The following is a 12,641-nucleotide window of genomic DNA, read 5'->3' on the forward strand; positions in this document are numbered from 1 at the left end:
AAACCCTTTTATGTCCGGCTGCATTTACAATAAACATCAGGATTATTATGATTATTATTTTTTAAAGCAGAGGGAGTATTTCAAATTCCCCTGTTGCACAGCAAAACTGTACCAGCACAAATGCATACAGATTCACCATTCGGCAAGGCCATGCAGCTGAACAGGACAGGTTTTAAAAAAAACAAAAAAAAAGATGGGATGCGGTTGTATCGGAATACACGTGTAGTGTCTGACCGAGATACGGCACGTTTTTATGTCAGTAATCTGACATAGTGTAATCGGGAGAGACCAAATTTGTCTTGTAGTCTGATCCAGGCATTAGGTGTGAATGTGAGTGCGAATGGTTGTTTGTTTGTATGTGCCCTGCGATTGACTGGCAACCAGTCCAGGGTGTACCCTGCCTCCTGCCCGATGATCGCTGGGATAGGCTCCAGCTCACCCGTGACCATAGTGAGGATAAGCGGTATAGTAAATGGATGGATGGATAGGACACAAGATTTTGCCATTATACAGAAAAAAAGGACATAGTTTATTAGAAATGTACAAAGGCTATATACACTGTCACACAAATCCAAACAAACATGTAAAAGTATAGACTGTCGTAGGAAATACACAAACGCTTTTAAAGGCTACTTAGAAATCAGGGAACATAACAGAATTTTTGCTGGGCTAGTATGCCAAAACAGAATTTTGAATATCAAAGTCTGTCCCTTCCTGAATTTGCCATTCTCCTGTTCATCCAAAGCCTAAGGGGAGGTATGGGTTGTAGAAAAGAGGTGGTGGGGGTGATATTCTGAATGTGTTAATTAGAGTTGGATCCCATTAGGAGCACACAGAGGTACTTGTATATTCTTTGAGAGAATGTTCCCCGTCACACACAGGGGTGTGGGATAGACCAAAGCATACCCTTGTCCATTTCAATCATTTACCCTTGTGGATTTGACACCAAGGAGAGTTCGTGCCTCTGATCCAGAGGGGCATCCTCAAAAGTTCAGACCATGATCAAAAAGCGAGTCTATGGACCCTGATGTTAGTATCAAATATTTTACCATGATTCTGCACCTCTCGTGTCAATTGGTTGTCAGACATACTGGTTAACTTTATGACATGATAATTGTATGTATAACTCATTAGAACACATCACAAAAGCCTATCACATAACGTTTAAGAAGTACCATCCAATATAATACTAAAAACTTGGCCTCCAATTCTATCAATTGACTGGTGCTGGAACTGTAATTAGATGCTCATACTCAAGCTCTTTAGCAAGGCAATGTGAAAGGCTTTCAGTCAGTGCACCACTATATACAGTAGTGTATGTACACGTGTGTGCGTGTGAATGAGTTCTTTCTGCTATCTACGAGACTCTTGATGAAACAGTCAGATAAAAACATAACAAGAATATCATACTGCTATAGACAGTGAAAACAAAACAAATAAAATGGCCACTCATTTGTCATATATTCCTGATGTGTGACTTATTGCGACTGAATGGCTTAAAGCTATATTTACCCCTAACTGATCATGTTGAGGAACTTACTTTCTTCAGCCAGTGCTGTGAGCATTGAGCTCATATCACCAATGGCCATGTTGCCAATTCCGGCTGGTACCGATGCAAGTGTAACAGAATTGCGAGGGGTGGTGAGACGAGATGAATTCTGGGAGAGGCTCTGTAAAAGGCCAGGACTCAGGGTGCCTGACATCAGGCTGGAGTGATCGCCGTCATCTAACATGGAGTCAAAATCTATTTGGGTGTGTTCTGCACCACTATTTCCACTCGTGGAAGAATCCACTGTACTGCTAGAGACCTGGTTGACACCTGGTGAGGCCATGTTACCTGCTGCTATGTTGTTATTGGTCTGGCTCATATTGGGGCATATCGGAGCATCGAAGGTGGCGGGAGTTTGTTCAAACAAATGAATCGCACCGGTGTAGAACATTGCAGAGTTGGGATTCTCAGAGTTGTTTTGTTGGGTTGCTGACTCATTGGGCCTTTTTGGACTTGCCTCTGACGTGTCATTACGCAGGCCAGGGCTAACATCAGTTAACTTGGGTATCCTGCTCAATTGCATCATACCAGTGCCAGGATGCTGTCTCCCACCAGGCTTGGGCTCTACTGGAGGTCTTGGAAGTAACATTCCACTGGTACCATTATGTACACTGCTGTGCAGGGATGAAATATTATGGTGCTGTTGCTGATGAACCACATTGTTCATATGAGAATATTCATCAGCTTGTGTCCTTCCTCTGTAACTTTGCAGTCCTTGTTCCATCAGAGCATTTCGAGTGGCTCTCATATTATTGCTTGCAGAAATAGAATTTTGAATTGTGTCTTGGCTAAACCCTTGCCGGGAACTTTGGTCACTAAATTTCAGATTGCTACACTGTGTTTGCTGATAATGAGGGTTGTTCAACCTCTTGCTGTTGTGGTTTGCATAGCCCTGCTTATGCATATTCTGACTCATGGGTATGACCTGCTGGTTGCTGCAAAGGCCTTGACCTTGTGCCTGGAAGGAACCAAAATTGTTCCTCTGTGGAACAACAGCTAGGTTTCCCCTGAGAGAATGTTGCTGTTTGGGGAGCTTTGGTATGGTGTCCACGGTCCCTGAACTCACCTCATTCCACTGTACTGGCATATTATTCTTATTTATGTGTGATGATGCTGAGAAAGGCTGTTGGGAGTCACTATGATCCATATCCTGACCAGATTGCCTCATGCAGGCATCAACCTTGGCAACCCTTCTCTGGGAATAAAATGAGGCTAGTGGGGCAATGCCTGTCTGATAGCCCTGAGACTGGTTATTGAATTGGTAGTTCCCTTGTACCAAGTTGTGACCTTGGGTGCCAGGGTTTTGGGACCTCAGGTATTGTACCATGTCATCTGGAAGAACTATATCATCCTCTGGACTCTGTTCTACCCCAGTCCCCATCCCATCTCCTGCCATGTTCTCCATAGCTACATTCTCCGAAATGCTTGGCGGTCTGGGGGTAAATGGATAGCGCTGTAGATTGCCATCAGAACGAGTGTAACCATGCATTGCCAATGCTTGGTGACATTCTGATGAACTATTCATGCTGCTCATACTGTTATAGCGCTGCACTGCTGAAAGTGCCAGAGGGTCAAGGGTGGGACGACGGACTGGGTCACTTGCCCGGCGGGGAAGGCTGGCAGGTACTTCATGGGGCATCATGCTGTTATTGCCATATCCAATATCGCTGCATCGCCGGGGCACAGTTCCAGAGGGTGGATGGCGGTACTGGTGTGATGAACATTCCTGAGAGTCACTATTGAGGGCCATGTGCGTCCTGAGACTCATTCTTTCCATATTAGGTAAGGGGGTAGGCGGCGCTCCACCAATGGCAGCTGCATATTTTGCCTTGAGACGATAATGTTGAGCTGGAGTCAGACTAAGAAGGCTAGGAAGATTTCCTCCACCTGCTCCACCGACACCACCACCTCCACAGTGGCTAGCCTCGCTGGAGCGTCGGGATAAATCAGTGGAGATTGGGTCATAGGAGTCAGCCGAACTGATATTGTTATGACGGTTCGCCCCAAATTGTGACGCCTCACTGGAGCGCCGGCTGGAGTAGCAAGGCGAGATTCCGGAGGAACGCCGACTCATGGTGTACGCTGAGCTGATCGTGCTGGTTGTACTATTTACGCCGATCATTCAGCTGGTTCAGCAGAGTCACTTCACACAAAGAGTGGTCTCCCAATAGCTGACCATTGTATAAACTGTTCAGGTTACTTGTTAAATTTGAGTTCTCCACCAGGGAACCTGTAGATGTATAGGACATGATTAATGGCCTTTATAACTACGGTACATCTTGACTGAATCTTAATCAAGATGTCAGCGCTCATACTTACCAACTGCAGGTATCGGGGGCAGCTTTGTGTTGTTGCGTTGGGCCTGTGGGGGCTGTGGCGCTGAATTGACCCATGGGCATGAGTCTCTCACTGTCTTCAGCCTTTCTTTCTTGATACTCTCCATTTTGATGGTAACTGTGCCACTATGACCTACTGATTTCCTCAGATGGAGTCCCAACCCTGCGTGTTGCCCCCCGGCAGGAACAGTCGAGTCAACCATGGCGCAGTCATCCTGTGCACTCAGGTCCCCGAAGCTGCCCCCACTGTGCATGGCCATCTCTACCCCACTGTCATTGTTGTTGGTGCTGCTGAGAGGTGATGGCTGACTCCTACATGATGAGTGACCACCAGGACTGGACTGATACATCTAGTGAGGGACAGCAGAGAATAAGTGTATGTCAGAAAACTATACAAGCCACAATGTAACATAGAGTGGGAAATCTGTCATGTGTGTGTGTGTTCCGGGTTTTGTCCTCCCCCCTGTTTCACACACACCTGCTCCTGTGAGCATCTTCACCACCTGTGCCTCATTCACCCTAATTATCCCTTGTATTTAACCTCGTGTCTCATTCCCTCTCGTTGCCAGTTCGTTGTACCTTGTCGTCGCGTTCCAGCATTCCTTGTTTCCACGTCACAGACTCACAGTAAGACTTGAGCCTGTTCCGATTATCGACCTCGCCTCTTTGCCTCACGTTTTTGGATACTGTTGCCTTTCTTGGATTGCCTGCCTGTGTACCGACCTATGCCCGTCTATTAAACCTCTCTTTCTGGAAACTGTCCATTTGTTTTGGAGTCGTGCATGTTTTGGTCCTATCCTCTGTTCCCTTCATGACAAAATCAGTGTAACTTGGTGGTACAATTAAGACACAGACAACAGGGTCCATAGGTGTGAACATGAGTATGAGTGTTTGCTTCTTCTATATCGCTGGCGTCAGGCCGCAACATACTGTGGCTCAAACTTGGTCATTTTTTTCGGGATATGTAGGATTTTTCTAAATATGCCTTTTCCATGACAACCAACACAAATGCATCGTACGGTCTTCAAGGGTACCCTTTTTTGGTTCTTTTACAAACGTTCCTTCAAAGTTACTCATGCTGTCTTTACTGCTAATGCCACTGGAGAGAGCCTCATCGTGTTGTTGCAATTCACCTGAGGTATCTGTGAGCTGAAGTGCAAGGATGAGGTAGCCATTTTGGATTTACACAAATAGCAGACAGCAAAACAAATGGTGTTATTTCTGAGATATGAAGGAATATATGAATTTGTGAAAGTGTCAGAACTATTGCATGTCTTTACGATTGTATAAAGACAAGCGTGTAATGGGTTTAATGAGTAGTTAGAATTATTTATACACTTGTATGCATAGAGTTTGAAGGGCAACGCGTAAATTGTTCCACTCACACGATTTTTATGAAGCGTGTTTGTCTTTACTGTTATGCCCTTTTGTCTTTACGGTTATAAAAATAAGTTTTTTTTCAATGGGTCACCACCACTTGCTCTGTCAATAAGGACTGCCTTTGCTCCAGATGCCTAAAATCTTAAATCATCAACTTTTTCGAAATAGGACTTAAAGCAGGGCTGTTTCAGACATTTACCCATATAAAACCAAGGCAGCATAAAAAAAATTGCTCAATTAGATTTTTGGATTTTTACAAGTGCCTTCACTGTTATTGGTCAAATTATATGAAAATGACCCCTAAACGTTGCTGTCATCATTAAAGTTTTTTTGATGAGTGCTTCGTGCAGGTGTCCAACATAAAAAGGAGCAGGTGTTTATATTTGTCAGTATGATTAAACGTTTCCATGACTGATGGAGTATGACATGAGGCATTCACTCCCGCAGATTGAGTCACGAAACAGAGAAATTATTGGAGTGCTCACCTCAGTGAAGACTATCCGTTACGAAGGTTTTCAGGGAAAGAGAAAAGCATGTTCAAGCCAAAACTAAAAATGGGACTTAAGGATGCAGACAACTGCCAGTAAAATATTTAACCAGAGTGGAATGTTAGTACATAACCGGGGAAACAAAGAGACAAAGTCATGCAAGTGCAGTATTCAATCAAATCATAATGCTAATGTCAATTTGAAGCATGCAAACACGACTCACAACGGAATTCTCAGTCTTGATAGATTTGACTTGTAGGCAGTCTTCCATGCTTCTCGTGGTGCCTTTGGCATCAGGGCCTCTCATCTGCACTTCCCGTGCCGTTCTTTGAATGGTACTCATTCTCTCCATTGTCTTTGGGTGGTTGAAGTCCTCGAGGAGCATCACTTCGCTGTTTCTTGGTGACATGAGCCTCAGGTCCGTGAACGGTCTTAACATGCTTCCTGAGAGAGCTGGGGTCTGTGTAGCGCTTGGTACAGCCCACGATTTTACATACATATGGTTTCTGTCAAGAGGGATTTACCACAATTTGTTTCAACAGAGTTGCAATTCGGCATCACTCAGAAAGGAAAGATGAGCAGATAATACAAATATAAATTCGGTTGACATAAATCATGACAATAACACCTTTACCAACAAATACAGTCGACGAATGTTCAGCTCGACAAGCGCTGCCAAAGGACGATTGTACCGAATACGTGAAAGCTCTACCTTAAGCTGGTTGACATACCTCATTAGAATGTGTGCGGTTCTGGTGCTTGGCCCGGTCTGAAGCATTTGAGAAGGCCTTGTTGCAGCCTTCATGCTCACACACATAGGGCTTTTCCCCAGTATGAGACCTAAGGTGGGTCTTGAGGTTCTCGAGGCGGGAGTAAGCTTTCGCGCAACCCTCAAACTGTAAACAGACGGAAAGTCAAGAGTGGACACATTGAAAATGACGGCTTCAGTAATGTGGTATTTATTGCTCATTTGTTCAAAAATAAGTGTTAAAATGAATTCTCCTCTTGGTTGTTCCCCATTCACGACTATTTTTAAAAAATTTTTTTGAAGTCATCTTTAAGTTTTTTCTATCTTGTTTTTTTCCCGCATACCTTAATGAGGTTTATTTTAAATCATCTAAATAAAAATGTCATCAATAAAATTAGAGTGCACGATCTGTGATTGATTGCATTATCTGACCATATAAAACATAAGAAGAAAAGAAAAGGAAAGAAAGAAAGAAAGAAAGAAAGAAAATAAATGTAATCAGTTTACATGTTCAATAAGAGTAGGAAGAAGTAAAAAAAACTTATCTAGTCCCGCCTCTTGTTCTCTATCCAGTTTTGCCTTATTATATTATATGAATACAATCATAGGTTATTCAATTATAATAATAATAATTATTATTATTATTGTTATTATACAAAATAATAACATTTCAATGTACTCTTGACACAGTAAATCATGTATGGCAGTAACAGTGAACAATAACGTGCGTATGATGATTTCTCTTTCAATTTCAACAGAATTAACTATGATTTTGACCTGGCTTTTGATTAATCTTGTATCAAAAATGTAAAAAAAACAAAAACAATTCAGCAATTAAAGCAGTTGATTTGATTGTATTTAATTCATTTTCAATTGTAGTCAGAAGCAGTTTCAGGTTTTTCCCAGATTGTAGAATACATTGATATATATTGTAGAAATAATTTAGGACCTAACACATCTCAGATAGCCTCTTGGATTTTAAGATTCTCTTCAGAAATATTCAGTCGAGTTTAATGAGAAGAGGCACATGAGATTTGGGCACATGGTCTCAATGAGGATCTCTGGACCCCTGTTTGTGTGTTTATCCTCAAGGTGACACCCACACCTTCACTAAGTGCTCTTAAGTCATCATCTGTTAAAATATGTCCAACGTAGCCCATGGAAATGCTTGGAATCAGATAAGCCACCATTGGGTAAATGAAGCGCTTGGAACCCCCTAATTTGTTAATCCCATCAAATAAACAGCGTAAATGCAAAGACCCTCATTTTGTGGGGGAAAGGGTTTAATAACAAAGACTCATTCTGTATACTCGGTTGTGTAAAATCAACAAGCGAAGGATGTGGATGATGAGACTATAGAATACCACTGGTCAGTTAGTACTTACAGTGCATTTATGTGGCTTCTCGCCCGTGTGTCTCCTCATGTGGACCACCAGCATATACTGGGCCTTGAAGGGCTTTTGGCCCCTTGAACACTCCACCCACCGACACACAAACTCCTTCTTTTCACCGTGGATGTGGTCATTGTTGATGTGCTGAAGGGACAATTCAAGTCACAATGAGGCACATGTGTGCTACGGGGGTACAGACCCATTGCTTGATGACAAAAACGAGTCAGCAAATTCCTGTCTTTTCCTACAAAGCACATGCGCGATAATGACACACATTGTGAGTGACGCTGCCATAAATAATCTCTGGCGGGCATTGTGCTTCTGTCACCAGTAGATTAAAAAAACAACAACTATAAAAACAGTGTCTGTTTGTACAGGCTGTCTGCAAGCCTGTGTGTTTGTAAAGAAATGGGTATTTCCTCAGTAAAGGATTTGTTACCAACTTATCTGATTACGGCTCTTAAATAAAGCTGGGGTTTATTGAATTAATATACCTTGTATTGCAGACAAAGAAACACTTCAAAACTTGCATCCCAAATATCTGCACACTGATAGGAATCCCATCATTTCCTGAGGAGACACCCTAGCTCACAATGCTCCAATTGTCGCCACTTTCTTTTACCAGCTAAAAATGCTTCGTAGTGCACAGTTCTGCTGAAATCTATTTTGGGTGGAGGAAGAAGAATGGAAACAAATGTGTAGCTCAGCAAAGACCTCTATTTTGAGGTTGCACACCACCGCGGCTCCTTTATTTGGGGGCTCTTGAAACAGGATCTTTTTGGTTAAGCAGAAGCCAACGCTTGGAGGTGCACGTGAAAACCTCGAGTGCTTAAGGAAATGCCGTCAAGAATTTGTGTAGGGGGAAATAACAGTTACACCCGAAAGTTTATAAAGCTGAAAGGATTCAAGATCTTATTGAAAATTGCGGAATGAGTTCCTGACTCATCCTTTGCTGGGTTGACACTCGAACACTACCAAACGGACAGGTTGCATCAGAGGTTTGGCCAAAGGTTCTTCAAAGTAACTTCTGTCTTAATTGTGGAGACTAAAGCCGACCCTTTCTCCTTCCACTCATGATGTGAACAAGACACGTGCTTCCTGATTAAAGCTCGGAGCTGACTGACTGTCAGTCAAGAAGTGGAAAGCGTGTTGAAATGTCCGTCTAGAAATTGAGCAGCACACGTTTTCTAAACCCCAGAGCTGCTGGCATGACGATGGATTTATGAGCGGCCCTCTGGGCTTCAGGAGTTGTGGGTGTTGCTGAGAGAGAGGTTAAGGGTTACGGGTCAGGGGGCTGAGGAGTTGAGGGTCAGGCGCGCACAGCTGCAAGGCTTGGCCCAAATTTGGTGAGAGCGGGAAGCCTCAATAATGTTGCGCGTGTCCACCAAACAGTTAAGGATCAGTGGCTGGACTGTTTTCTGATCAGCTTCAATCAACAGGAATTTAACAAGTGGCGCAAAAGACACCAAACAAATTGATGAGGCTGATGAAATTGGTCTCGATAAACATGTAAAAGCAAAAACCTTTCCCTGGATATGAATTAAATCATGACTTTGTCCTTTGATAAGACTTTGTCCTTTGATTAGACTCAAGCCAGGCTCACATGTACAAGCTGGTCTTGGGTATCATACTCCTTGGTACAAGCCTCCCAGTGGCAGTTGGTCTCATATATGGCCTCGGGTTCCTGTTTGCACTCATCTTTATCAAGATCCTCACTCAGGTCCAGCATCCCTCCACTGTGGTCCTACAGAAAAGAGACACAACTTTGTTATTCACTGAAATTCAGTATTACATATATCAGTGTATTTGAAAGAGTTGTCAAATATGGCATATTTTCTCATGGCGCCTTGTAGTTGACACAATCTGTAACAAATGACAGTATATCCACAATAACTTAAGTGAATCTGCCTCGTTAGGTCTTTGCTGTTATTTTGTTGTCATGTCATTCTTCGAGAAATGTTTTTCGGATTACATTTTGGGGCCATCTTTGCTCATGTGGTAGAGTGATCTCAATATCATTTATGGGTTCAAGCCCCAATTTACCTGCAGCACTGTCAACATATTCTTGAGTATGTCTTAATGAGCTGTCAACTTTCGCCCCCATCATTAATGACTATTGATGATAAGCGTGGGAATGGGAATGGATAAGAATTTTGTGCTTCTGATTCCATGATCAATACTGCTTATCGATCCAATTCCTTGTTGATTGAATTCTTATCAAGTCTTATTGGGTGATGAAGTAAAATAACCCAAATGGGTTTGTTTACATTAAATCTAATATCTTGAATTTTTGCACAGTTTTGTGCAGTTGACAACATATCAGAATGCCTTAGGAAATTGTCCAGTTCCACTGTTATTGGTCCATAAAAAAAAATACATAATTGGGGTTTTGAGCCCAATTGATATAACAACTTCTAACAATGAGACAAAACAGTCAAAAGAGACCTTGTAACTTTTATCAATTCTCTTAATCCACCAGGTATAGATTATTTCACTAGATACATTTCCCAGTATATGAGAAACATTTGAAAATATTTACAGCACTCCTTTTGCATTCAGCTTGATCCCAAACTGATTCAAACATAAACGTAATAATTGTTTAGTTAAAAAGATTTGCCCTAGTTTTGTAAAAACGATTATAGAAACCAACTTTTCGGAAAGTGTCACCTACAGAGAATCGGGGGATTTCCCGAGAGACATCCGTGAGAGGTGAGAGTCAGCAGTGACTTCGCCAGCAGGGAGCCCCCACTGTGACAGCTTGTTCTCAAAATTTTCAACCCCTGGGGAAAATTGTGGAATCCCCATTCCTGGAGGATGATTGTTTAAAAAAAGGCAAATCATGGATGATCCACAAAACAATTTTAATTCAAAGTACCACCCTTCTGGCTTTAAGGAACACCCCCCCCCCCCCCCCCCCAAAAAAAAAGCAAGAAAGAAAATTGTTGTAGTCAGTCACAAGTTTGTTTTTGAGTAAGTAGAGGAAAAAAAATATTGAATCCATCAATTCTGAGGAAAAAACATGAAATCACGAACAACAACAACAAAAACACCACAACACTACACTTTTAGTACTTTGGTGCACCAAAGTCTCTGAGGCATGAACCTAACCAGTGACAAATAGTCGTATTCTTCAACAATCTGGCTCCATCTTCCTCTGATTGCTGTTACCAGCTCAGCTTTGCAGGTTGGAGCCTTAACTTGAACCATTTTCTTTGATTTCCACCACAGATTTGTTTGCTGTGCTGACTGGAAACAACCAACATCTTTTGAAATATTGAAGAAGTTTTATAATTCTCTCCTTCGTTTCAATTTATATCTCTCGTGTTGGAGCCATGACTCATGTCATTCCACTTGGTGCAGCAAGTGGAATGACATGCCATGAGACCAATTACAGGCCAAAACGAATCGCTTTAAGTGGCCTCACGAGCGGGCGAGCCCCGGTCACAGCGCTGGTTCTTTTCTTCTTTATTTCCCTATGTCCTCCTGTCGCTTCCTGCTTTCCCCTCCACCGCATTGCACACCCGAGAACTAGGCGCATAAGGGGCCTCACTACCGGCCGAGCCAATTAATGTGCTGTTTTTTCCCCCCTAGAGGGAGTCAGTAAGCGGAGTCAGCAGGTAAGCTAACAAACAATTCCTAGGAATTGAATTAATGGGAACTGGTTCTGAAATAGAACCGGTTTTCGATTCCCATATCTAATAGGGGAACAACGCTAGATATTTGAAGCCTACTGACTGTGTCTTGGAACCCCGCTACGAATAATTCACCAATCTAAAATTGTACTAATTCAAATAAATTAAACTATACCAGTACAATGTTGTGTGTGTTCTTACTGTTCACGAAAGCTTCACAAGGTATTTTGGATATCCTTACCAGAGAGGTTGCTGAGATGGGCAGAGCTCCTTCGACTTCCATCTTAACCTTTGTTCTCTTGGAATTGAGTGGGTTGACTGTGCTGCTCACTGCTGGATCTCCACTAGCATTCTGAAGGACAGATATGACAAACACTGTCACATAGTCACAGACATTATTACTTCCAATCTATGTGAAGAGGATGCCATAAGTCAGACCACGACCAGCTGTGGAGACTAAACAATTTAGACTGGTTTATGATCGCCCAAGCCACAGGGAAATATGAAAGAAGAGGAGTTATTACTCTTGTTAGTGAGGGGGAAGGGCCATTTGTTTATTTCAACAATGAGGGGGCTTCGATCTGCTAACGGATTCAGAACTTGACAAAAAGTTCTGAATCATGGCTTCGTGGGAAGACATGGCTTCTCCAAGTTCTAAAGGAGCTGAGGAAAAAGGTGAACAATATTAAATGTAAACCAGCCTATAAATGTGTGTATGAAATGGGTGGGCCCTGAATATCACCCAGCGACTGCTGTTGGCATCTGTACAGATTTCAGTGTTCACGTGCACTGTTGGCATTTGCAAGAAGACGGAATCTCCCAGTGTTGAAAATGAGTCTGAGACAGCTACACATTGAATGTGCAACACAAAATGATTCACTGAGTGGGAAGTTTAGAGAAGGATTCACTCTAGTGTAAATTCTGGGCTGATAAAGAGAAACAGGAGACAGTAGGAAGGCAGACAGATAGAACTGCAAGAGAGTCTTGTGCATATTTCTAACCCATCATGAAAAAATAAAAATACAACACACAAGTTGTATTTCGGCAAATGTGAAGCAAGCATTTGTCCCCGAAAGTGCATTGGGTGTTAGATTTTGAGATGTCAGAATTTCAGTTT

General features: G+C 42.5%; 1 protein-coding gene across 1 annotated transcript in view; it reads right to left on the reverse strand.

Moving 5' to 3' along the window:
- Positions 1 to 510: 510 nt before the first annotated feature.
- Positions 511 to 12,641, reverse strand: part of gli2a (GLI family zinc finger 2a) — a 94,990-nt gene continuing 82,859 nt past the window's right edge. Inside the window, 9 exon segments of the mRNA XM_061692499.1 lie at positions 511 to 3,657; positions 3,659 to 3,779; positions 3,869 to 4,235; positions 5,977 to 6,051; positions 6,053 to 6,259; positions 6,485 to 6,649; positions 7,887 to 8,036; positions 9,496 to 9,636; positions 11,766 to 11,876. Of these exon segments, the coding sequence (XP_061548483.1) occupies positions 1,515 to 3,657; positions 3,659 to 3,779; positions 3,869 to 4,235; positions 5,977 to 6,051; positions 6,053 to 6,259; positions 6,485 to 6,649; positions 7,887 to 8,036; positions 9,496 to 9,636; positions 11,766 to 11,876 (3,480 nt within the window). The 3' untranslated portion in view covers positions 511 to 1,514.

Source organism: Phycodurus eques, chromosome 12 (assembly GCF_024500275.1).
Source record: "Phycodurus eques isolate BA_2022a chromosome 12, UOR_Pequ_1.1, whole genome shotgun sequence".
Classification (NCBI taxonomy): domain Eukaryota; kingdom Metazoa; phylum Chordata; class Actinopteri; order Syngnathiformes; family Syngnathidae; genus Phycodurus; species Phycodurus eques.